General features: G+C 45.1%; 1 protein-coding gene across 8 annotated transcripts in view; it reads left to right on the forward strand.

The window, feature by feature from the left end:
- Positions 1-20,123, forward strand: part of LOC112252502 (ras association domain-containing protein 8) — a 54,607-nt gene extending 34,484 nt beyond the window's left edge. For 2 of the 8 annotated variants that reach the window (XM_024423767.2, XM_024423768.2), the window contains 6 exons: positions 2,655-2,746; positions 11,805-12,011; positions 12,784-13,760; positions 17,462-17,627; positions 17,724-17,831; positions 19,470-20,123. In XM_024423767.2, the coding sequence (XP_024279535.1) occupies positions 11,909-12,011; positions 12,784-13,760; positions 17,462-17,627; positions 17,724-17,831; positions 19,470-19,501 (1,386 nt within the window). In that variant the 5' untranslated portion in view covers positions 2,655-2,746; positions 11,805-11,908 and the 3' untranslated portion in view covers positions 19,502-20,123. Of the gene's footprint in view, positions 1-2,485; positions 2,562-2,654; positions 2,747-3,460; positions 3,486-11,804; positions 12,012-12,783; positions 13,761-17,461; positions 17,628-17,723; positions 17,832-19,469 lie in introns of those variants that run through there. The other 6 variants (XM_024423772.2, XM_024423770.2, XM_024423769.2 and 3 more) reach the window with 5 other exon arrangements.
- The last annotated feature ends 6,516 nt before the right edge of the window (positions 20,124-26,639 follow it).

Consider the following 26,639-nt stretch of genomic DNA (forward strand, 5'->3'; position numbering starts at 1 on the left):
TGTTGTGATTAAGTTTAAAAGAAGGACAAACTGAATTACTTTCAAGGAGGACTGGCTTGAATTGTGAAGATGACAACACAATTTATTTTCATAATGAGCCACATCTTTTGGTTTTCTACCCAAAGTTGCAAAGGAAATGTTGTGATATATTTAATAAACACAATTGACCAGCACAATGGATAAGAGTGTGGCAGTATAGCAGGAACTACGGAATCTAGTGGCCACCTGCTACTTTATCAGTACTGTTTGGTGAGTGACAGAGATATGACAGAGAAAGTGACAGAGAAATGTCTCTGAACAGGGGAATAAAACATTAGTAGATTCACAGGATATACATGACATAGTATGGAGAAGTGATATGTAACGACTGAAAAGGAATCAGCTGTGACCCACCAGTTGTCCCTGACCCACCATTTGGAAAACACTGGTCTAGTGAACATAGAGGGGTAAACTGTTGAGTTAGTTAAATCAGCCAAAAACAGTGAATTTAGTCAGGCCAGTGAATTGATGAGGTAGGGGTGAGTCATTAGTGTGAGCAAAACCTATATTCTTCTCTTGGTATGATTAAACCACACTATAACCTCTGATTGGGCATGACTATATAAACCGTTTTGCCCAGATGTGTGCTTTTTCTGTGGTTTAGAGTAGAAACCTGCCATCAAGTCACTGTCCCACTGACTGTCTCTGACTGGTGATGACGAGAAGTCAACTCTTTTGTCAGTATTGCCATGCTTGGTAGCTAGTTGATGATCTTTGGGATTTCACCCAGACTGTGGTTTTCACATTGTGCTGTTCGGCTGCAGGACTGACACTCTGAATGTCTTGTGTGTCTGTCTCTGTCCGTCTGTCCGTTAGTCTTATTGTTGTTGGTGTTTATACTGTATGTTGCTACTGTTGGTTTATATGTATCCAACTGGGTGGTTACTCTGCATCTTTTAAACTGAGTGAGATGTTGTTCAACAATGCCTGGCTGGCATATGCCTTGTCATTTCACAGAGCCGTAGAGACACAGGTGTCCACATTATTAACTTACCACTAAAACGCTGTTGACAGGCTTTGAGAACACAGATTTATTATAAAAAATGTTTTCATTCTTGCAGCAAATAAACCCACAAACCTGGAGGACATAAGGCTTCAGCAAGCCAATCAGTATAATGAGTTGATATTGATGTCTGTAGCAGTGAAGTGTTCTTCTATATGAGTGGCTGAAACCACTTATTACCACAGTTTATGATGCCTCCTGCTAAGTCATTAGCATCTGAATAGTGCTACCACAGACAGACAGAGGGGATATTTTCAAAGAGGTTCTGCCGATCAGTCACATGTGTTTGGGATTTGTTCAGAGAAATATTTGCCAAATTAATGTGCTGTGAAATGCATTATTCATGAGTTGTTTCTGCGCTCCATTCGCTGGAAAACCAGGCAACTGCTCAGTCTAATTAGCAAGCTGTGTCCAACCTGGACTCAGGGGTAGATGTAACATATTAAATGTAAATCCGGGACATGCCAATTAGTATGATATGTTACATTTCGTATGGTGTGTATTCATTTTGGATGTCTGTCATCCTTTTGGTATGATATGTTACGTATTACAATTTATATGATATGTCACGAATTGCGATTCGTACAATATGTTACAAATGTGCAAAACATATCATATGTTACCAATTCCAAGTTGTTGTGAATAACGTTAGCTAGGTGGCTAACGCCAAGGTTAGCTAGGTGGGTAACATTAGCTAGACTAGGGGTTAGGATTAGGGTTATGTTTAAAGTTAAGTTTAGGAGTTGGTTACAGGGTTAACCTTAAGGTGAGGGGAATGGTTAGCTAACATGCTAAGTAGTTGCAAAATTGCTAATTACCAAAAATTATAAAGTTGTCCGTGATGAGATTTGAATATGTAACCTTTGGGTTGCTAGACGTTTGCGTTATACCTCTACCCATCAACCTGACCGACTAAGCAACTTACTTTCGTTATTTACTCAAGTAACCTTCTGTCTTGTGTAACCATACCAAACGTAACATACAGTATCATGCTAATTTGAGTGTCCCGAATGTACTTTTACTATGTTATGTCTAGTCTATGAGACCAGGCTGTCTAGAGAGGCCAGAGCAGCCTGGCCACCTCTGTGTAAGAGAAAAAACGTGACACACACAGCTATACAGACTGTGAATCAGGAGAAAAAACCTGCCTCTACCTCCACACACAGGGACCTTTCATGCTTTTTTTGTTTTGCTAAGACCTCCTAATAAACTAAACCTTTCGTTGATGTTTTGTTGTTGTTCAAACCTCTTTATTACATTGTCACAGACCGTAAAGGTTAATCCGCTCGAGTCTGAGGTGTGGTCCTGTTTGAAAAGTTCTCCAGGAATTAAAGTCCTTTTTAGGCCAGCATGTGGAGGCTTGAGTTCACAGATCTTATTTCCTCCAGGGCCTGTGACCACTCCCTGTTCTCTACTGCAGTCAGTCAGTCAGTCAGTCAGTCAGTCAGTCAGTGAGTGCAGCTCTGTAGGAGGACAAAGCTACTGCTAATCACTTCTGCATGTGAACACATATGCTTAGGTATGGCCTACTGCAGCAGGCAGTTTTGTGGGCTTTTTATGTCTGTGTTTAGAGTGTCAGAATGTGACAGCATCTTGTCTTTCTCCTCCTCAGACATCCAAGGAAGTTAGAAACTGCTAGGCTGCTTGCACTGGACTGTTGCAACAACAAAAAAGGTACAAGAAGACTGCACACTCAGATCTACGGTACGCTCCCATGTGATTCATTGAAACAACATTTTGTAATGTTTCTCGACTCTTGAGTCTTTAATTTTTTTTGCTGAGCCTGTGCCTTGACCTCTAGCACCTGCTCCAAACCACTGGACGTGTGTGTCACCTTTTCTTCTATACATGCTCTGTAGTGGAGACATCCGGTTATGTTGTCAGAACCCTGCTGGATGCAGATGACGATGATTTGACCTAATTGGCTGTTTTATTAGTCTTATCTGTCTCACTTGTGGAGCTGCTCTGAACGATGGAGGGACAGAAGAAGAATAGAGGGAATGGATGTTGGAGGACAAAAAAGTTTAATCAACAGTTTTATTATAGCGTTATCGCTGTCCCACATGGGGCAGAATGGTCACAAAACAGACGGCCTGACAAGACGGACAGAACCAACAAAGCCGGGAATGAGTGTCAAGCCGAACAAACAAAGGAGGACGACATAAATATGTGGAGCCCATTGTGACAGACTATGTTGTTGTACATTACCGATAGGAGCAGCAATCAGTGTCTCTGGGGTGCAAAGCAAGAGGAACCCAGAAGAATATATTGTGACCATTGTAACAATGAGTCTCTCCAAAGTGCAGATGGGACCAGGGTGGTTGGTGCCAGCTGTTTACTGTCTCTGCCCGGAGGTGAGTGGGCACTGCCCACTGTCCAGACCGCCAGAATGACACTCATCACACGGTTTACTTCAGGGAGGCTGGGGGTGATACTTACACTGGTACTGGCTGTTGATGTGTCAAGGACTGTGTGTGTGTTTGCCTGTAAGTGAGGATATTAGGGACAACAGAGATTCGGTTTTAATGTTTGTGTTTCATAGAGAAAGAGAACGCATTTGAAACTCTGTGTGTGTGTGTGTGTGTGTGTGTGTGTGTGTGTGCGTCATCTTTGAGGGTGTGTGTGCTGTACACTGGCCTTTGTTCCTCATTGTTCTCCTCTCTTCCATGTGACTACTCAGTGACAAGGGATACTCTCTCTCTCTCTCTCTCTCTCTCTCAGTGATTGTACAATAATAGTTTTGGGCCTTGGTGTCAACAGTGCTTTCTCTCTGAGGGGCGGGGATAGATTTGAATTAGCATGTAGCGCAGTTAGTGTGGGCACACATCCACCTATACCGCTCCTTGCTTTTCACTGCCTAAGGGGAAGGCGTTGGATCGGATTCATATCCTAAAGCACATGTGGAAAGTTTTCACATATCCTTTATTATAAGGTGTGTCTGACGTACAGCAAGTAGGTGTGTCTTTGTGAATGTGTGTGCGTGTTCCCCTCTATGAACAGCTGTGGAGTACCTATGGAGGCCTCTTCATGCTCTGCTTGTCTTGGGTCCTGTGCTGTATACAGCCGACACTGTAACTCATACAGATACAAACAGTATTTTACACACAGACGGAAAGATATATGCTGCCTATGTGTCGGTGTGGGCTTTGATGCTGGTCACTTGAGGAAAACCTGTACTGAGTCTTGTGCTCTGTCGAATGTAGATGTGTGTTCCTGTCCCCCTGAGAGCTGACCCTAGTAGCTTGGCTGACATTAAACTAGGCAAATGTCACCAATGAATGACCATCACCTCTACTGTACGGTGGAAACCTAGAATTGGTTGGCATGGACCATTGTGTGCTTGCTTGTGTGAATCTGTGTGCGTTTGCGTCAGCAGTCACGCTACTAGCAAAAAGATTGTAATCAGATTATAGATACTTTTGAAACACTGCGTACTTGTGTGAATCTGTGTGTGTTTGCGTGAGTGTGCATGTGTGTGTGAATCTTTGTGAATGTGTGTGTGTGTGTTTACAGTGATCTATCAAGTGAGTTAGTAGCCACAGGAATGTGTCTATGGTAACCATGGTTAGAGGTTATCAGGACAAGGAGCTCTCTCTTCTGAGGAGCAACACCTCATTATTCACCCTATACAATCCTAGAACAAGCTGTGGCAAGAGTCTTAGCCTTCAGAGCACCAGACGGTGTGTCAGTGTTTGTTTCTTCCACTGGAATAATGATGCGTGTGTAGCAAGCAGCCATGTTGGAGGCTTCATGATGATGATGATGAGAGGCATGAAAAGAGAAGGGAAGTGAGAGAAGGGCACATGTCTGTAATCACTGTTCTGTCTCTCTGGGTGGATCTGGACTGAACTAGGAGATAATGAGCAGAGCAGCATTGAGCAACTCAGGGTGGGTTGAGGGGATGGGGTCGGGTCAGGGGATATTTCTGGGCTGCTTTTTTGTCTGTTCTCTGAGACTTTTGGGTGTGGAGGGCCTGGGTGGATATTTGTGTTTTTGAAAACCTGGAAAGTGGTGGTGGATGTGTTTCTGAGCATGTGTCAGTGGTCTGTGTGGGTCCTCCACAACCACATAGACGAGTGTTAGTCAGGCCTTGAAATGCCGCTGAAAGGATGTGGTGAAGTCGACCTGAAGACAGTTGGGGTTGGAGAAGCTGTCAGAGGCTGCTGGACATCTCGTTGACATACTTACATTATCCCAGGATATATGTGCACGATTCATTTTTTTTATCCAGAAAGGTAGGGGTCATGAATAATGACGAGTGAGCAAGTTACAGAGGGTCATATCCCCTGTTTTTTGGTAATTTCGAGAGAGTAGCATTTCTTGGGGGTATGAACTTTCTCACTCATCACAATTCATTCAGGATTATCCATAATCATGGTAGCATCCACATTAATGTAGTAGTGTTTAGAAACATATTCTATTCTAATATACAATAAAAGTGACTCCAAAATGAACGTAAAGTAACAGACCGGGAGTCAGAAAGCAGGTGCAGAAGGTGAAGTGGATAATGGACTGATGACATGAGAAGAGTACTGACTGTGGGAGAAAACAATAACACCTAAGGACTGATGACATGAGAAGAGTACTGAATGTGGGAGAAAACAATAACACCTAAGGACTGATGACAACTGAGGGCTAAATAAAAGGTGAGTAATCAGGGTAGTGATGAAGTTAAGGTGTACCTAATGATGGGACGCAGTCCACCAGGTACTGAAGCCGACCCCCACGCACTTGGGAGTCCAGGAGGGATCTGACGGCATAGCCAGGGCTTCCCTCAACATCCAGGGGAGGTGGAGGGGTGTCGTGGGGGACAGCATCAGCCAGGGGACCAGGAGCCATCGGCCTGAGGAGGGAAACATGAAAATAGGGTCAGATCCGGTAGTTAGTGGGGAGCTGTAATCGGTATGTTAACTCAATGACTCTCCGGAGGACATTGAAATGCCCCATAAACTCAGCTTCCGACAGGGCAAGCGGAGCGGGAGGTTCCTGGTGGAGAGTCAGACGCGATCACCAGGATGGAACACGGGAGCCTCACTACGGTGGCTGTCCGCCTGGTCCTTCTGTCGGTTGACGGCGCATTGGAGCCTCTCGTGGGCAGCGTTCCAAACCTCCTCTGCACGCCGGAACCACTCATCCACTGCATGGGCTTCGATCTGACTCGGTGTCCACGGGGCCAGGGCCGGCTGGTACCCCAGGACGCACTGGTAGGGAGACAGCTCGGTGGAGGAGTGACAAAGTGAGTTCTGAGGCCCACTCCCCCTACCGGTCCAGACAGTGACTCCTAAGGAACCCCCCCCCAGGTCCTGGTTGGTCCTCTCCACCTGCCCATGGGACAGAGGCCAGTATCCGGATGTGAGACTGACCATGACCCCCAGCTTCTCCGTGAATGCTCTCCCACAGTGAGAGTGAGTGGTGCTGTGATGTGCGTTATTGTGCCGGATCCCAATGGTCGCATATCCAGGGCTTGGGACAGGAAAAGGAGAGGAGAGCGGATATGAGGTTAAGTTCAGGGAGGAGGCGAGGGCCTGGTCGATGATGTTCCCAGCGGCACCGGAGTCCACTAGAGCTGTAGAGAGAACACTTGAGGCACAGGTGTGCGTATATGATGGGTTGCCAGGACTGGTGGTTAGTAAACCTAGAGACGTCGAGCGCTGGAGAGGTGGAGCAGGAGTAGACGTGACAATGACACAATACATTATTAACCACTCATTTATATTGAGCACAAAATGATCTGAAACACAACGAAAAAGAAGTGCAAATGCTTCCAACAAGTTTGTAGATTCACAAGCTTGATGTTATCATAGCATGCTAGAAATATGGGACCAAATACTGAACTTTTGACTAATTTATTTATCAGGGGTGTCAATAATTTAGGACTCCCCTATACATGTTTCAACCATTTTCCATATGAGAAATGAGGAATAAGCAAAGGCTCTTCCACTGGTCACCTGCTACTGTCCTCCCTTCCACTGGTCACCTGCTACTGTCCTCCCTTCCATTGGTCACCTGCTACTGTCCTCCCTTCCACTGGTAACCTGCTACTGTCCTCCCTTCCACTGGTCTCCTGCTACTGTCCTCCCTTCCACTGGTCACCTGCTACTGTCCTCCCTTCCACTGGTCACCTGCTACTGTCCTCCCTTCCACTGGTCACCTGCTACTGTCCTCCCTTCCACGGGTCTTCCGCTACTGTCCTCCCTTCCACTGGTCACCTGCTAATGTCCTCCCTTCCACTGGTCTCCTGCTACTGTCCTCCCTTCCACTGGTCTCCTGCTACTGTCCTCCCTTCCACTGGTCTCCTGCTACTGTCCTCCCTTCCACTCTCCTGCTACTGTCCTCCCTTCCACTGGTCACCTGCTACTGTCCTCCCTTCCACTGGTCACCTGCTACTGTCCTCCCTTCCACTGGTCTCCTGGTCCTCCCTTCCACTGGTCTCCTGCTACTGTCCTCCCTTCCACTGGTCTCCTGCTACTGTCCTCCCTTCCACTGGTCTCCTGCTACTGTCCTCCCTTCCACTGGTCACCTGCTACTGTCCTCCCTTCCACTGGTCTCCTGCTACTGTCCTCCCTTCCACTGGTCTCCTGCTACTGTCCTCCCTTCCACTGGTCTCCTGCTACTGTCCTCCCTTCCACGGGTCTTCTGCTACTGTCCTCCCTTCCACTGGTCTCCTGCTACTGTCCTCCCTTCCACTGGTCACCTGCTACTGTCCTCCCTTCCACTGGTCTCCTGCTACTGTCCTCCCTTCCACTGGTCACCTGCTACTGTCCTCCCTTCCACTGGTCTCCTGCTACTGTCCTCCCTTCCACTGGTCTCCTGCTACTGTCCTCCCTCCACTTCCACTGGTCTCCTGCTACTGTCCTCCCTTCCACTGGTCACCTGCTACTGTCCTCCCTTCCACTGGTCTCCTGCTACTGTCCTCCCTTCCACTGGTCACCTGCTCCCCCCTACTTCCACTGGTCTCCTGCTACTGTCCTCCCTTCCACTGGTCTCCTGCTACTGTCCTCCCTTCCACTGGTCTCCTGCTACTGTCCTCCCTTCCACTGGTCACCTGCTACTGTCCTCCCTTCCACTGGTCTCCTGCTACTGTCCTCCCTTCCACTGGTCTCCTGCTACTGTCCTCCCTTCCACTGGTCTCCTGCTACTGTCCTCCCTTCCACTGGTCTCCTGATACTGTCCTCCCTTCCACTGGTCTCCTGCTACTGTCCTCCCTTCCACTGGTCTCCTGCTACTGTCCTCCCTTCCACTGGTCTCCTGATACTGTCCTCCCTTCCACTGGTCACCTGCTACTGTCCTCCCTTCCACTGGTCACCTGCTACTGTCCTCCCTTCCACTGGTCACCTGCTACTGTCCTCCCTTCCACTGGTCACCTGCTACTGTCCTCCCTTCCACTGGTCTCCTGCTACTGTCCTCCCTTCCACTGGTCTCCTGCTACTGTCCTCCCTTCCACTGGTCTCCTGCTACTGTCCTCCCTTCCACTGGTCTCCTGCTACTGTCCTCCCTTCCACTGGTCACCTGCTACTGTCCTCCCTTCCACTGGTCACCTGCTACTGTCCTCCCTTCCACTGGTCTCCTGCTACTGTCCTCCCTTCCACTGGTCTCCTGCTACTGTCCTCCCTTCCACTGGTCTCCTGCTACTGTCCTCCCTTCCACGGGTCTCCTGCTACTGTCCTCCCTTCCATTGGTCACCTGCTACTGTCCTCCCTTCCACTGGTCTCCTGCTACTGTCCTCCCTTCCACTGGTCTCCTGCTACTGTCCTCCCTTCCACTGGTCTCCTGCTACTGTCCTCCCTTCCACTGGTCTCCTGCTACTGTCCCCCCTTCCACTGACACGTTGTTATGTTGAGCCCATAATGTTTTTTTTCTCTTTCTGTCATCTAGTGGTCAAGGCAAGACCCTGACAACAGTCTTGACAGCCCCTCCCTCTCACTCTCCCCCTTTCTCTCTCCTCTCTCAATATTATGTCACTTCTCCCAGCTTCTCATGGAAGGTGTCTTACTGACACCTCCCATGACACCTACTCTTTTTTCTATTCAAGGTATCAAGCACCGACTGACAGTGGACATCCTTGGATGTTGAAAGTAATTGAAATGTGGCCAGTCCGCCCTGGCCAGACAAAATCTGAACCAATTACAGACGTCTATGTTTCACAAGTTTGGACAGCACATCACATTAGAGTACAGTAAAAAAAAAAAATGTTTTGCTAATTCCTGGAAAATGGTTTAAAAACACATATGCCTTATTTCTCTTAGCTTCCACTTGACACCAAATTGTATGTTCTCCTATAAACTTCACATGATAGTGCTCATGGGGCTTTTTACATGGTAATGCCCCATAGATACCACCGTTGTTCCTGTGACAAACAAACAGTGAGAATAGCCAGGCAGTAACGTGTTTGGTTTATTTCCTGTTGCTGTGCTTGATCACATTTCACTGTCTAGGAGGTGTGTTTTTGTGGGAGGACAGCTTGTCATGGCACACTCAACTCCTAAGCTGTCACAGGGTGTCATAGGCAGCGTGGGAATCTGTCACACCCCCAACACACTAGGGCTCGTTTGGATAATAAGACTTGGTCAGGTGAGGTGCTATATGAGATTGAGCTAATGTATAGGGGTCAGGGGACAGATACCTCTGTTAATCCAAAGCGTTACCCTCTTCTTATCTAATATGTCCTCACCTTATCTCACCACCTGATGTTACAACCATCTGAAAACACTAGATAAATTAAAGGAAATCTTTGGAGGCCTATATCAACTTTTACACTTGCTTCCATCTATCGTCCAGTTCGGCAGATTCAATACAAGTGACAAGGAAAGGAAGCCATTTTGTAGAATTCAGGTGTAGTATTTGTTCCAGTTTCCTATCTGAGTGTGTTGAGCGGTGTCTCTCTCAGGCCATTGTGATGGGTTGGTGTTGGATGCCATGTTTGATTTACTGGGTTACTGAGTATATGTTTAGAGTCCTAGTCTTCTCACAGACAAAGGAGAGTTTGTTCCAGCGTCTCTCTCTCCCTCTCTCTCACACAGGCCTGTAAGGTAGCATTCCACTGCTCTCGGCCTGACCGATACCAGAGAAAGGAAAGAGGGCTGTTATTGAAGGAGATAAGCAATGCGATAGAGATTGATGACTCATTTTATCTCATCTCGATTAGAGTGAACACACTTTGGTCTGTGTGTGAGTTTTTATGTGCACATAGTTATTGCAGTACAGTAAAAAAATATTTTGGCCAGTCGTGACAATTCCACCTCAGTGCTAGAATGCTCTTTTGGTGAGGTTGATACGCAGATGAACCCTTCCTCACTCCCTGACTTGCATTCTAAATGAAAACAGCCTGTGTGAGTAACCAGAAGATAGATAAAAATGTGGCAATGTTGAGTTTTGACTCCTTTGTGTGGTGGTGTTGTGAATAGTTCTGTGTCCTGTTGCCAAATGAGCTCCCCTGATGCTACCCAGCTCGTCCAGTGTTTAGCCTGTAAATACCACATCATGAGTAATGTTGGGGGTAGCTTAGTCACAGGGAGGGGAGCTAGTAATGGTATATAAACCGTAATAATGACGTTTGTTAAGAAAGCTGGAATTCTTGTGCTCGTCAGATGAAGTCAGTGCATTCCTGCTGGGCAGCTCCCGTATAGGTGGCGCCTGGACCACAGTCAACATTCAATGGGGAGGAGATAATAGAGGATTTGGGTTAAAACACCTCAGCGAGAGGAGGGGGAGGGGCTAGGCTAGGGGGAGGAGCTCGAACACTAGCTGTGCTGTGTGCCAGTTACACAGCAAGTGGGTCATATGATCTATTACTCATGTTGACAGAACCTTTCTAAGGATCACGCTGCCATATTGGTGTCTTTGGCCTTACTGAGTTATCATGTGCCAAATGAGACACTTTATAGGCCTAGCCTACTACTACTGTCATAAAATTTAAAAAAAGGTCTCTGTGTGTGCTTTATTGACTTTGAGTCAGGCTACGCATGTTATTGCCTTGTTATTAGTGGAGAGCAGATCAAGCATAGTCATAAATCGGCACACAGGGAAGTGGTAAGTGCTGTTCCTGTTCGTCACTGTGAAATACACTCAGGCTTAAGGTAAATCTCATCCTGTGTTAGGCTGCTCTGCTCTTCCCAGAGACAGTCTCTGAAGTTCCAGGTCTGCCAGGTCAGCTCCTGGTGGGAGGCATCAAAGTGGAACACACACACAGTGGCTACAGTGCATTCTGCCTGTCCACTCCCTTTGGCAATAAGCTGTCTTAACGTCTTTGAAGGAGGGAAGTGGAGAATTTAATTGGGTTACAGATCTGTGTTGACGCTCTCGGGTCCGTGAGGTACCATCGGAGCTCTAACTAACCAACGGGATACTTCAGGAACGCAATACTCGGCTCTGCTCAGCTCCCCAGGAGCAGTGGGCTGGAAATATAAACCTCATTCACTACTGGTAGACTCAGTCACACATACGCAGGGCCTGACGTCAAAACGGCTCTGTTACGTATAGAGCCTGCAGGAGAGATGCTAAACCCATAGCCTCAATAATAAACAGATGGAGAAGGAAATGGGCCACTTGTATGTGACACAGATGCCTACAGGGTGTGTTAAAGTTAGTAACAATATTATGCTGCTGTGTCTTGAGGGATTACTTTTTTTCACCCCCTTTGGCTAGATAACGTTGTGGAAGTTCGATATGTTCCTTGTAACATGTATAATATTTCGGTTCGGTTGGTTGGTTGGTTGGTTGTGAGGGTGTTGTTTAATCTTATCCATGTTTCTCTTCTTTGCAGAGAGGAGTCAGTAGTACCATGCAATGCTGAACTGAGCCAATCTGAGCCAAGCCAAGCGGATCTGAACGGAAGTCCTTGTCACATCTCATAGCGTGGTGTCTCAGATGGAGCTGAAGGTGTGGGTGGATGGAGTGGTGCGCGTGGTCTGTGGCCTATCAGAGGAGACTTCCTGCCAGGATGTGGTCATCGCACTGGCTCAGGCCATTGGTCAGTATCTCAGTCTCTCTTCCTCTCTAGGGTGCAAGTTCTGTCCCTCAACATCCTTAAGGCTCTTTCCAAACCAACCCTGACTGGCCCCTACCCCATAGTCACTTAACTAGATCTGAAAAGATTGGATAGGATTCAGCAATATGGTGAAAATCCCACTGATCATAGGGCAAGGTGGAACTCCTGTATTACCATATGTCTTCCACCTATCCCATCCTTTCTGACCTCAAAGAAGTGCCAAGGGGGAACGGGGCTAGGGGTTGACTTGGTATGGAGCAAGCTTCTGTCACCACACCCTCAGGCTGTACTGAAGCCGCATACTGCAGTGCCAAAAACTAAACTCCATATTTAGCAGTTTCCTTTCCTCTGTGCGTGAGCGGCTGCCAGGTCATTTGGGAGAGCTTGTCCTCATTTCAGAGTCCTCATGGAGATTTCAGTTTGTTTCAACATGTTTATATGTTGTATAAGACTTATACAACAGTCTTCTACTCATATTTTTCATTGCTAAGAGAAGTGAGTGAGAGAGAGAGAGAGAGAGTTGAGTGAAGGACTGCAGACCTAGAGTTTAGAGTCTTGTATAGCCATTAGCCATAGCCCAGAGCTAGAGAGAGGGCAACTAGCAGTTAACTGTATATATTATGGAACTTTGGGTGTCAACATGATGCCCACTTACTGTGTATTTGTGTGGTGATGTCTGGTATGTGTGGTGATTTGTGGCTCTCTGTCTCTCCCTCTCTCTCCCGATCTCTTTCCCGCTCTCTTCCTGCCACAGGTCAGACAGGTCGCTATGTGCTAATCCAGAGACTGAGGGACTCAGAGAGGCAACTGTTAGCCAATGAGAAGCCCCTGGAGTCCCTGGCCAAGCTGGGCCAGCACAGCAACGATGTCCAGTTCTTCCTGCGCCGCACCGGCCCCAGTAGCAGTGATGGACCAGGGTCTGGTTCTGGTACCAGCCAGGACCGGGTCACCCCTCTTCCACTGCCCAAACACCCCGACCCAGAGCCCCTCAAACACAACCAGCCCAAGAAGTCCCTCACCTTCAACCTGGGGCCATCCACCTCCCCCAGAACCAAAGCCAAGCAGCTCATCAGAAAGTCTCCCCGAGACTCCCCCGAACAGAGGACCTCACCCAGCCCCATCCCTCCCCACCATGCTCCCTCCTCACACTCCCCTTCTCCCTCCCCCCACTCTCTCTCTCCCTCCCCTCCAGTGGGCCCGTCCAAAGAGGAGGTTTTCCGGCAGGTTCTACAGCAGCAGGAGAGGCTGAGGGCCATTGAGGCCCAGCTGGAAACCATGGAGAGAGACTCTCGGTCCTGGAACAGGGCCTCCCCGGCCCCCTCCCCTGTCCCAGAGGCTCGTCTCCCGGAGGAGATGGAAGCTCTGGAGCAGGCAGCCAGGAGGAACCAGGCCGAGTTGGCCCACGAGACGTTCTGGGAGGAAGAGCTGCAGGCAGAGGTGGAGAGAGAGAGGGGGATGAGGAGGAGGCTGGGGGAGCTCCATTCCAAGATGGACGACTGCGGCAGGCGACTCCACGACTTCTCATCTCGCTCCGCCCAGCTTGAACAGCAGATCCAACGGGAGAGCCTAGGGGGCGCCGCCCAGCCTGGGAGGGTCAATCAGGCAGGGGGTGAGGAGTCCCTAGGGGCGATGAGGGCGGAGCTACAGAGCCAGGGGAGGCACAGCGAGGAGCTGGAGGGGGCGTTATCAGAGACGGACAAGGCTCTGGGGAAGGCCGAAACACTGCTGCAGGTAAGGAGAGAGGGCAGGGCCCTGGAGAGAGGGCAGGGCCCTAGAGAGAGGTGTGTAGCTTGCTCTCTCCTTCACCCACACACCTACCCAGTACCCACAAGAAGCTCAATGGGTGTAGCTCAGTGGTACCCAAATGGGGGGTCAATGGTGTGGGACAAACTGATTCAAGCCTGGGAAACCAAGTGAGTCAATCAATGACATCAATCAATTAATGGTGGGCTGCAGTGATCTTTTACGTTGTGATCTGGTAGATCACAAGAACATTTGAAAAACTTTATCAAAAATGTTTGGGAACCACTGGTGTAGGAACCCTCGCTCCCTCTTGCCAGCACACTGCAGCAAACACACACGTATACACTTATCAGTGCAATGACACTCAACAACAACTAAATATGATCTCTGACTCCAATGGTGATGGGGAGATCTACAGTATATTTATTGGGAAAAAAACTTTCTCAAAATTAAACAATGTTTTGTACTTAAATCCAACTTGTATCTAATTGGAAGAATGTTTGCTATGAATTGTAATGTGACCCCTGTTGGGTGTCTGACTGAACTTGCTTGACTGGTATGATTGGCTGTGACAGCCTAGTTCTCATCTGGACCGATTGGATATACTCTCCCATATACGAATCTGTACTCTCATTCGTATGACATTGACAGTGCCTCTAATTCCTTATATCCTTGTATCTTAAACGGAGAAAATGATCAAAACAGAATAAAGATCATTATTCAATTATAGTGGTGTAAAGCACTTAAGTAAAAATAGTTTAAAGTACTTTTTGGGGGGTATCTGTACTTTACTTGACTATTTATATTTTTGAAAAGTTTTACTTTTACTTCACTACATCCCTAAAGAAAATAATGTACTTTTTCTCCATACATTTTCTCATTACATTTTGAATGCTTAGCAGGACAGAACATGGTCCAATTCACACACTTATCCAGAGAACATCCCTGGTCATCCCTACTGCCTCTGATCTTGCAGACTCATCAAACACAAATGCTTCATTTGTAAACTATGTCTGAGTGTGCTATCTGTAAATTTGGCTATCCGTCAATTTGAAAAACAAGAAAATTGTGCTGTCTGGTTTGCTTAATATAAGGAATTTTCAATTCATACTTTTAAATTTTCTTTTGATACTTAAGTATATTTAAAACCAAATACTTTTAGACTTTTACTCAAGTAGTATCTTACTGGGGAACTTTCACTTTTACTTGAGTCATTTTCTATTAAGGTATCTTTACTTTTACTCAAGTATGACAATTGGGTACTTTTTCCACCATTGTTCATTTGCACAAGTGCATTTTCTTGGCTTGACTTGGACAGAAGCAGGTCTGGTTGCTTACAGTTGGAGGCGGTAATGTTGTTTAGAGCCGGACTGGTATATCGGTTCACTGATATTGTCGGCCGGTATCGGCCTTTTAATGTTATATCGGTATCGGCTGATAACTCCACAATAACTGATATTCAAATATAGGATGAAAAAAAAAGGGAATTTCATGCTTATCTGAACACTTGTGGACATTCTTATGTGTCATTATTGTCACAAAGTCTGTAGCATAGTTAGTGGATAATTGCTCTTTTGGATGTCAATTTGTTTTATTTCCCAGCTGTGTATTGGCAGATATATCAGTATCGGAAGGTTTTGCCCCCCAAAAAATCAGAAACGGTATCGGACCCCAAAAAACAGATTGGTGAGGCTCTAATGTTGTTGTTGTGGTCAGGCTGTGCCTGGTGAATAATGGCCTTACCCAGTTGGAGGGAAACACAAGCCTCATCATCATTCACATGAAACCTGATACTCGAACAGAGCCACTTTGTGGATCAGGGCTACTGTTCAGGTCAGATACACCCAGAATTGTACATTCTGTTTCAGTAGGAAGAACAGCTTTTGACAAGGTAGAAGAATAGTTTTGGAAGGTTTATTCAAGAAAACAAACAGAAGGCTACACTGATTGTGCAAATACCCCCCCCCTCCCCTCCTCTTATTTTATTATGTAGCTAATGATATTCTAATGTATTTCATGTGGGTTGAGTGCATTTGCTACATCCCACATTAAGAAAGGGCCATGGGCGCTCTTAGACTATTACAACCCATCTGGGGATCCATAAGTAACGGCTGTGCTACATTAGAAGGCAAGTCGATCATCTAAGTGGGAGTGTGACTTGGTCTACATCGTCATGATGGCTGACTCATTTAGTCAGTCACAACATTTCTTATCCAGAGCAATTTACAGGAGCAATTGGGATTAAGTGCCTTGCTTAAGGGCACATCAACAGATTTTTCACCTAGTTGGCTTGGGGATTCGAACCAAGACATTTTCGGTTACTGGCCCAACGCTCTTAACCACTCCGCTACCTGGCCCTATATAAATGGTCCTCCAAGGAGGAAGGACCCACTTGCTGCCTGGTACACTGCAAACACAACTGCAACCCCAGTACATGTGACTATAAACACTTTGAATCTGAATGGAGATGAGCCTGCAGGTGTCAATTGTTTCCCACAACTAATCCATTCCGGCAGGGTGTAGAGCACATCTCTCTCTATCTATCCCCCCCCCCCCTCTCCGAGAGCGACTTTATAGTTGACGTTGGCAAGACAAGTGGCTTCTCTCTTCTTTTTCACTCAGTTCAATTCAAAGTTAAATTTAAATTGATGGGCATCTATACACTTAAACATACTTTGCTGATTGCAACAAGCTTATGAATTGTATGTTCATGAATGTTACAACTTTGCAGGCAGCAGTGGGAGCTGGAGTTTTATGCAGCAGGTGACTGTTTGTTAATGATGACAAGCCACACTGGGGCGGCAGCGTAGCTTAGTGGTTAGAGCGTTGAACTAGTAACCGAAAGGTTGCAAGTTCAAATCTCCAAGCTGACAAGGAACAAATCTGTTATTCTGCCCCTGAACAGGCTGTTAACCCACTGTTCCTAGGCTCTCATTGAAAATAAGAATTTGTTCGTAAATGACTTGCCTAGTTAAATAAATCTGACATCTGAGATGAATGCTGTGGCTGTTGCTGCCCTCTGGTGGTGAGAATAGGAAGTACAGCCTTTGAAAGAACTCAGCGCCAGTTAGTCTGCCTTTGTTCCTATGATTATGTAACTTGTCCAAGTAACCTTGCAAATTACATTTCATGTCTCTGCCAGTTAGCTCTATATTTGTGATTGATTTATATTCCAACTAAGCATTTCAGATTATCTGAAATACCTCACCGCTTCTTTAATTATCTGTATCTAAATACAAACATGACTGAAACTGTCCTATGTACATTTCAGAGGACAGTTTCAGCGGGGCGCCGTGGGGCCAGTAACTGAAATGTTGCTGGTTTGAATCCCTGAGCCGGCAAGTTGGAAAAATATGTTGTTCTGCCCTTGAGCAAGGCAGTTAACCCCCAACAACTGCTCCCTGGGTGCTGTTATTTAAGGCTGCCCCCTGCACATCTCTGATTCAGAGGGGTTGGGTTAAATGTGGAAGACGCATTTTGTTTGAGTGCATTCAATTGTGTCACTGTCTAGGTATCCTCTTTCCCTTGAGAGAAATGAGGAGAGAGATTTGCTCATTAAAGCCTATTCTCAACTTTTGACCTATACAACACTTATGCCTATAGGATCATTAAGTGTCAGTGTAGGGGTTAGGGGTCTATTTGGGATTAGGTGTGACTGTTCTGGCCCCCCTCTCTATGTCCCTCCTTAGGAGAAGCAGGAGGAGTTGGAGGAGCTGAACAAGGAGTTGAGGCAGTGTAACCTGCAGCAGTTCATCCAGCAGGCAGGCGTCCTGCCGACACACACACACTCACGCACAGACCTCAGCGACCAGCTAGAACTAGCTCACCTGCTACAGGAAGGATATAGGAATGGAGGTATGGATCCACACACACACACACACACACACACACACACACACACACTCACTCAGATGATTGCTCACCTTAAACCTCTATCTTTCTCTCCACCAGGCCTGAGTCTGCTCCCCTCAGAGTCGCCTCCCCGCCCCACAGCCAAGCAGTTCCTGGGACACCCCCGCAACCTGCAAAACCCGCTGGTGTCCAGCCTCAACCCTGAGGGTGTGTATGTGTGACACTCTACCTGCCGCTACCCCGCCCTGTCTCACTCCGCCTTGCCCCCCTGCCTCGGCTTGATTTTTTGGGCCATGCCTGGCAGCCACACCCCTCTTTTCTGTTACTAAGGGTGGAGGTCCCTGCATGGAGCCCCCAACCCACTCACTGCCCCTGAAGGTTTCCCTTAACGACCTTCTTCTGTCCTCTGACTGCCCCTTTACGCCTCTAATGCTATATGATTCCCTGATCATTCTGGTTATCTGTTAAATTGGTCCGTCTCCAATCATGGTATTCAACTCTGCTTTGCTAACATCTTACTCAGTTGCACATCTCCCCTCCCTCTTCTCTTTCTGTTTCGTCCCAACCGCTCTCTCTTTCCCTTACTTCTGTCTCTCTCTCTCGATCACCATTCTCTCGCTGTTTCTGTCTCTGTCTGTCTGTCTGTCTGTCTGTCTGTCTGTTTGTCTGTGTGTCTGTCTGTCTCTCTGTCTCTCTGTCTGTGTGTGTGTTGTGCATGTTGTGGACTACCAGTAGCTCTGCCTCCTGCTGCTCCCTCCACTCCAGCTGTGCCTTAACATCCAGACGGGTGGTGCAGCTGTGAGTGCTTCATGATTCCCCACAGTATGTCGCTGTGTCCCCTGCCCCAGTCAGTCCAGCGATGCAGGGTGTCTCTCCACCCTCAGAACAACAGGCTTATTCTCTACGGACAGCTGTGTTTCAACACAACCACACTGTTACACTGTCACCACTCTATTACTGTATAAAAGAGTGAGCCTCATTTAAATAAATAAAAATACAAATTTTTGCTGCTTACAATTGATAAAAGAGGCTCAACGACTGACCAATCGGGCTGTAGTGTAAAATATATATTTTTGATTATTGTGTCAGAGGCTTTTATGTTTCTGTTTGGGAGATTACTTCCATATTGTCTTGTATGTTGGTGACCTTTGACTTCCAAAGAGAGAGAGAGAGAGAGAGAGAGAGAGAGAGCCTGACCTCAGAACTCTGTAAGGTGTATTGCACAGTCCATTCTCTCCCGTGTGAGGTCATGGGCCCTGTATGAATACTTTAAACATGCATCCTTCCTCCCTTCTGTGACGTAATCTCTGATCCAACTTGATTGGATAGTGTAAAGTAAGAGTTTCCATGATATTTCAGATGAGTGATTACTTCTAAGGACAGACAATGGAACAATGCATTTCAGAAGTACTGAAACAGGGCCATGGCCCTGTATGTGGGATGTTGGGTTTCCTCCTAACTGGTTGGAATGGGTTTCCACGGTGTGTGTGTGTGTGTGCGCGCGCTCTCCCTCCTCCCTCCAGGTTGCTGAGGTATTTGGACTGTTTCTCTGGCTTTATTGGGTAAATAGAAGTAGCATGCTTGAGGTAGAAGTTGCCCCTCATCACAGATCTAGGATCAGTTGTCCCTATGACCCAATCCATTAGGTGGTTAAATAACTCAGAATCAGACTCTGAATCAATGGTTAGGGCCAGCTTCTACCCACTACCAGGGCATGCTTTACTGTCTCTATCTCGCAAGCTCTCCTTCCGCCTTAAAAAGAAAATTGGTTTCGAGAAAAGTGTTTTCCTAACCAAACCAAATGAATGGAGACATCATCCCCACTTATTTTTGTGTGTCTTGCAGTCGTGACATCCAGAGAATCGTCATGGAGATAAAACAAGGGACAGCAGGGCCAAGGAGTTGTTCACTGTTCAGTTAAAGGGATAGTTCACCCAAATGATAAAATTACAGGAAACAGTGCCAGGAACACTAATCCAAAGCATGGATTGTTGTCATGCATTGTCTATACTGCTTACAGGGTATGGAAACCAATATGTCATTTTGTGATTTGGGTGAACTATCCCTTTAATGTCACCACCACATATTCTATTTAACCCCTGTTTGTCTTTATAACTACTGTCTGTCATTATTACTATCCAGATTACCACATATGCTACAGTGGATGCTGCTGAGGGGAGGACGGTTCCTAATAATGGCTGTAATGGAGTCAATGGAATGGTATTGAACACATGTGGTTGATACCATTCCATTTACTCCGTTCCAGACATTATTATGAGCCGTCCTCCCCTCAGCAGCATCCACTGACATACTATATACATACTGTATATACTACATAAATATATTTACAGCATTTGGCTACTGTATACCATATGAAGTACGATACATAGTACCTATGTATGAAATGTAAAATAATTTAGGAAACCTTTTACCTAGAGAATGATTACTTTTTCTGTGTATTTAAATATAATAAAAGATGAGGCATTATGTTTTAGATAATCTGGCTGTTGTTGGTGTGTTTTGAATGAATGAAAACATTCAATCCTCTGAAAGACATCTTTGAAGAATTGAAGAAACCACATCATATTTGCAGATGTACTTGCATATACAGGCCTGGTTTAGTGACACAATAGGATATAGCATATATAGTTGGGAATGTCCAACTCTAAATATTTCACATGCTAGTGCATAAAGCTGACTCAAAACTCAAGTCGCTCTTTCTGCGAGGCACATTTGTTTAATGCATTATACATTTATTATAGGTATTCCTAGATTAATAATGGCTGCTATAAGGAGCTGTTTTGAATGGTTACTGCAAGTCTTCCAATGCACTGTGAGTGACAGAAAGCACAATAAATTCATTACACACAGGTGGCTCACACAGTCTGTTACAAAAATGTCTCTCTTGGTGTGGGAGGGAAGTAGTGCACACATCCTATCACCTGCAGCTATGGGGAGGGGGGGGGATGATTATAATACAGTAGACATAGAGTGTGTGACATAGCACCGATTGCTATGGAGATTACTATGCTTTGTTGACATGTCCACTCACAAAATGGCTGAACATACACATTTAATGCACGCTCATTCTCTATTCAAGTGCTTCCTCATACCATATACTCACCATTTCCCAGGCTCCAGTCTAGACCTCTTCTCTCATCTCAACCACAGTGACTTGCTTTGGTAATTGAACATGGAAAATAAAAAGGATCTTATTCACAAAGCAAACATGACACGAGTGCATAACTAGGAACAAGTACAATCTACTTTTAACAGACTATGCAAATGATCAAAAATGCAAATGAAATCTATCCAACCCTTTATGATAAGCAGCCCTGGTCCTGATAGTGTATTTAGCAGACTAGATAGCATTGAAAGTAAAATGTCTATTCACAGTTTTCTGCTCTGTAATGTAGCTTGTTAGAGATTTCACCACTACAGTAAGTGATATCATAAACAGTGATCAAACCCACTTCTCTCTGGACCCACGTCAGATGACTCAGTCCCACCGTTCTCCCTCTCTCTGTGTTTACCTGTATAAACACGGTGGCTGTCTGATGGAATGATTGACATGAACCACCACTGTCCTGAAACAAACTCTGCTTAGCTGCTCCACAGCTCTGTAAATATTTGTCCTTGCTACCACTTGTTAGGAATCCCAAGAAAAGCACATCAAAAGATTCCTCATCTCTTTACATACTGTATGTGCACCCATATATTTAGACCTGTTTTCTACCCTTCAGTAGTTGTCTCATGACTTTGTCAATGTCAGGCATTTCTCTACATGCCTGTTGTAACCCTTACCTCTGTGGGTTGGGGAAGTAGCTGAGACACACACAGTACCAGTCAAAAGTCTGGACACAAACTCTTTCCAGGATTTTTCTTTATTTGTGCTATTTTCTACATTGTAGAATAATAGTGAAGACATCAAAACTGAAAAAAACAAAAAAGTGTTAAACAAATCAAAATATATGTTATATTTGAGATTCTTCAAAGTAGCCACCCTTTGCCTTGATGACAGCTTTGCACACTCTTGGCATTATCTCAACCAGCTTCATGAGGTAGTTACATGGAATCCATTTCAATTAACAGGTGTTCCTTGTTAAAAGTTAATTTGTGGAATGTCTTTCCTTCTTAATGCGTTTGAGCCAATCAGTTGTGTTGTGACAAGGTAGGGTTGGCATACAGAAGATAGCCCTATTTGGTAAAAGACCAAGTCCATATTATGGCAAGAACAGCTGAAATAAGCAAAGAGAAACAACAGTCCATCATTACTTTAATACATGAAGGTCAGTAAATCAGGAACATTTCAAGAACTTTTAAAGTTTCTTCAAGTGCAGTTGCAAAAAGCATGATGTAACTGTCTCTCATGAGGACCAGCACAGGAAAGGAAGACCCAAAGAAACCTCTGCTGCAGAGGATATGTTCATTAGAGTTACCAGCTTCAGAAATTGCAGCCCAAATAAATGCTTCACAGAGTTCAATTAACAGGCACATCTCAGCATCAATTGTTCAGAGGAGACTGCATGAATTAGGCCTTCATGGTCAAATTGCTGCAAAGAAACCACTACTAAATAACACCAATAATAAGAAGAGACTTGCTTGGGCCAAGAAACACAAGCAATGGACATTAGACCAGTGGAAATCTGTCCTTTGGTCTGACGAGTCCAAATTTGAGATTTTTGAACGGATGATCTCCACATGTGTGGTTCCCACCGTGAAGCATGGAGGAGGAGGTGTGATGTTGTGGGGGTGCTTTGCTGGTGACACTGTCTGTAAAAAAAATAAAAAAAATTCAAGGCACACTTAACCAGTAAGTGCGCCACTATTTGACCAAGAAGGAGAGTGATGGAGTGCTGCATCAGATGACCTGGCCTCCACAATCACCCGACCTAAACCCAATTGAGATGGTTTGGGATGAGTTGGACCACAGAGTGAAGGAAAAGCAGCCAACAAGTGCTCAGCATATGTAGGAACTTCTTCAAGACTGTTGGAAAGTTATTCCAGGTGAAGCTGGTTGAGAGAATGCAAAGAGTGTGCAAAGCTGTCATCAAGGCAAAGGGTGGCTACTTTGAAGAAACTAAAATATATTATTATTGGTTCAACACTTTTTTGGTTACCACATGATTCCATATGTGTTATTTCATAGTTCTGATGTCTTCACTATTATTCTACAATGTAGAAAATAGTAAAAATAAAGAAAAACCCTTGAATGAGTAGGTGTGTCCAAACTTTTGACTGGTAGTGTATGTTTGTCAGAGCTACTTGAAAGGGCAGAACAGTTTTGATATTAAGATAAATTATGTGGAATTGGATTATAGTGATAAGATCAGGACATGTCTGGCTTAACTGGGGATAGATAAGCCCCAAATCCCTACAATTCCCATAGTCTAGAGAGACATGGAGACAGAGAGGGGGTGGGGGGGGAAGTGGGAAAAGAAAGGAGAGAGAGGGACAGTTCTCTGATCTGGTATGACTTCACTAAACCGCACCTGGGAAAGGGAGGCTCACACACACACAGACACACACTGAGCTGTTGCAGGGTCACATTGACATGAGTATGCACTGGAAGTGAAACACTAAACGCTAATGTTGTGTGATAGTCTCATGGGAAGATAAGAGAGAGATGTTGGAAAAAAAAACAAATACCAAAACACAGACTGAGTAAAATGGATGTTTTCCTATTAGGGATTATCACACAGGAAGGCCTTCCAGTTCAGGAGCAGTTTAAACACATCCAGTTAGTCTCTAATCTTTGGAAACATCCCCTTTGTGGCCTGTACAGACAGAACAGTCACAAGGGCACTACCACTCTCACACACAAACACACACAACCTCACCCACTCAAAATCTAACCCTGAGGAAAGCAATCTGAAACAGTAGAACATTAACAGATTATGATGGGTTGGCAGGGTGCTAACCTAATGAGGGCATTATGTTTGCTCACAGATACAGTACCACTCATCATGGATCCTCTCTCACCTAATCTGTTTAGGATGTTTCAGCAAGAGGCTGGTGAAACTTTTGCCTTTTAAATATAGAAACTTTATAAAGAATGACCTTAACCAGACAGATCAATGTGTATCTAGACAGGACGTGGGTTGGAAATCATGGCATGGCATTGAATGTTGTTATCACTAGAAAGAAAGGGGGCCCTGCCAAAAACAGACTTACTTGTATAGATCTGAAAGGGTTGGATAGGTATAAGCCCTATGATGGTAGTTCCACTTTGCCATACTGCTTATACCTATCCAATCATTTCAAATGTACAGTACACGTGTGCCTGGGTCTAAGAGGTAGGGAGCTAGAGGCTGTTTGTAGCCGGTCCTGAATGTTCTAGATATAGCCCTGCTGCCTGCATGACTGCCTGTTGATGGGGTGGTGCTGTGAGCGTTTGCACGTTCACATCATGCTGAGTAAGCCACTGTTAATGAGTCTGACTTACATCACTTACATATCTACAGTATCTACTGGGAGTCATCCAGGAGGCAATAAACTCAATACTGAAACAACACACAGGCTTTTAATTGTACAGTAAGAAGGAAATAAATATACTTGAGGCCACATGATTTCAATAGAAAGTTTACTTTTTTTCCCCCCATGGGGACACATTGTCAAGCTAATTGTTTTGGAACTGAGTATACATAGTTATATACATTGATACAAGTATCTATGCTAATTAACGAAATACACATAAAAGTCAACTAAGGCAATGCCAAAGAAAAACTCACCACCAGTAGAGTCCCAGTAGATGGCATGAAAGGTCTACAGGACGGCAGGTCCATAGTAAGCTAATGATAAAGGCCTCTGACTGACAAGTCTGTCCAGAGACTGTGTCCTGGGATATAATACAGTACTCAGAAAGGCCACAAGGAGGGCAGTAAAAGCTAATAGGTGTCAGATAGCACTAGATGTACAGCTTGTGGATGGATATACGTTACATTTAGAGAAAGTCTTTCTGGACAGGGCAGGGCAGTTCCCACGACGGCAGGAGGGGCAGGGAAGTCTCCCTAAAACCAGGTTAGCCGCTGTCACACGCACAGTGGAATTGGGATAGGCGCAATGTACGTTAGTCAGTGGCTTACCTGATTTCAGATTTGTAAGATATCCTACTAAATGCTGACATGAGTGGCTGGGGAGGGGGGTAATAACACAATAATAGCATAGTAATAATAATAATAGCCTTATCATACATCTTATTTGACATCAACATGGCATGCAGATGTAAACTTAATTGTGGCCTTAGGAACTTGTCAAAGCAGTTGCCTACATAGTGTGAATCCAAATGCTGAAAATAACTTTTGGATTTAAAACTATATGGCAATCTCAGTTAGTTTGGCAGGCTATTCTTTGGCATTTTCATCTGAATTCTCGATACATTTCAGTTGTAAAATATTTAGCATGGTTTCTCTTTTAATCTTTTCAGTCAAAATTACAAATATGATCAACACTAGTGATTAATTCCACAACACAGGCCTATAACACATCATACACCCTGTGAAACATTGTATCTAGCTATTTCAAAAACATTTGGAAAATAATTCTCATTTTGAACAGAATACAAAATTTCACCAGATAAAAATATACAATTTGGCCTACTCACCAATCTCCCAAGTTTTATTTTGAACAGGTCATTTGTAACAGAAAATAACTCCAATAGCTCTGATGAGTGCTACACTTTAATGCATGCAAACACTGTAACTGTTTTCTGAAAAAGAAGGTACAATATTTCATTAAAGTTAAGTGCATTTAAAGAATAGCAGTGTGGCCTAGACAAACGCAGAAGTTCAGTCCACTTGCGCTACCCCAACCATGCCATCTCCCCTGCATCTGCAACCTGAACTGCATATGCAAATCATACAGATACTGGCGTCTCGTAAAGCCAGTGGGCAGTCATATTCCCACTGTACAGGCCGTCCAATAGACAACCATCGAATTACAGCTCCAAGGGGTGTGCTTAACACCACCAATGGGTTTGGTGGATTTCCTGAGTTATAGTTGGGTTGCGGCGCGTTCATTTCTGCACGTCTTACATTAGGAATGAACCATTTCCACGACATACATGTCCTGCAATCGGCAACATTAATCAGAAAGGCTTTCACGACTAGATTCCCCCAGTGAAAAAAATCGGGCGAACTGTGATGCAACATTGGTCACTTGAGTCAAGGGAGGTGTATTTAACCAGTTTTGAGAAAGAGCGCTCTACCCGTTCTACTACTGAAAGTGGTTGAACTCTGTTCGCTTGTGATCGGTGTTGCCATGAGGAGAGTGTGGTTGTGCACGTACCAAGGATGCTGCTGCATTACAGTAGTGGAAGCCAGAACGAGAGAGCGCGAATGGCACAGACTGTATGATCTATTCTAGACTAATGTGGTAATGCAATCATGAAGTATTCAAGGCGCGTTACGGAGCATCTTAAATTATTTAGATGCCCAGCAAGACGCAAAGTGCCATGTTAGATACAATTGCCCGACACTCAATACCATTATTTAATACACGTTTTAAACAGATTGATACTCACATTTTTCTGATATATTATATTACCGTTTTCTTAGTACTCCCCTCCCCTGTTGACAATTCTCTTCATAATCATAATAATTGTACACATATTTCTAGCTTGAATATTCCCACATTTCCTCTAACTACTGTACTGTCTGGTCCGACCAGATCACAGTGGTCTGGTCAGTGGGGTAGTGAGATGCAACTCAGGCGGGTTCATCAGAATACATTTCATTCACACAATTTTCTCTTAATCGTGACACTATTTGCATTATTCATTCAACCATATAATTCGGTGTATATAAAAACATTTAAATAGTGCTGTGTGTGTCCTGAAGCTTTATTGATACTGGCGCGCGGGTTCAATAACATTACCAAGTGACCTGTTTGAAGTCGAAGCCAAAGCTATCAACATTAAAGGAACATAATATTGTCTGGTCGAAAATGCCAGACCGTACCATTTACTTGATTGGATACAATCGGATACAGGGACAAATTATTACACGATACAAAGCA

This window comes from Oncorhynchus tshawytscha, linkage group LG06, assembly GCF_018296145.1.
Source record: "Oncorhynchus tshawytscha isolate Ot180627B linkage group LG06, Otsh_v2.0, whole genome shotgun sequence".
In the NCBI taxonomy this organism is placed as follows: domain Eukaryota; kingdom Metazoa; phylum Chordata; class Actinopteri; order Salmoniformes; family Salmonidae; genus Oncorhynchus; species Oncorhynchus tshawytscha.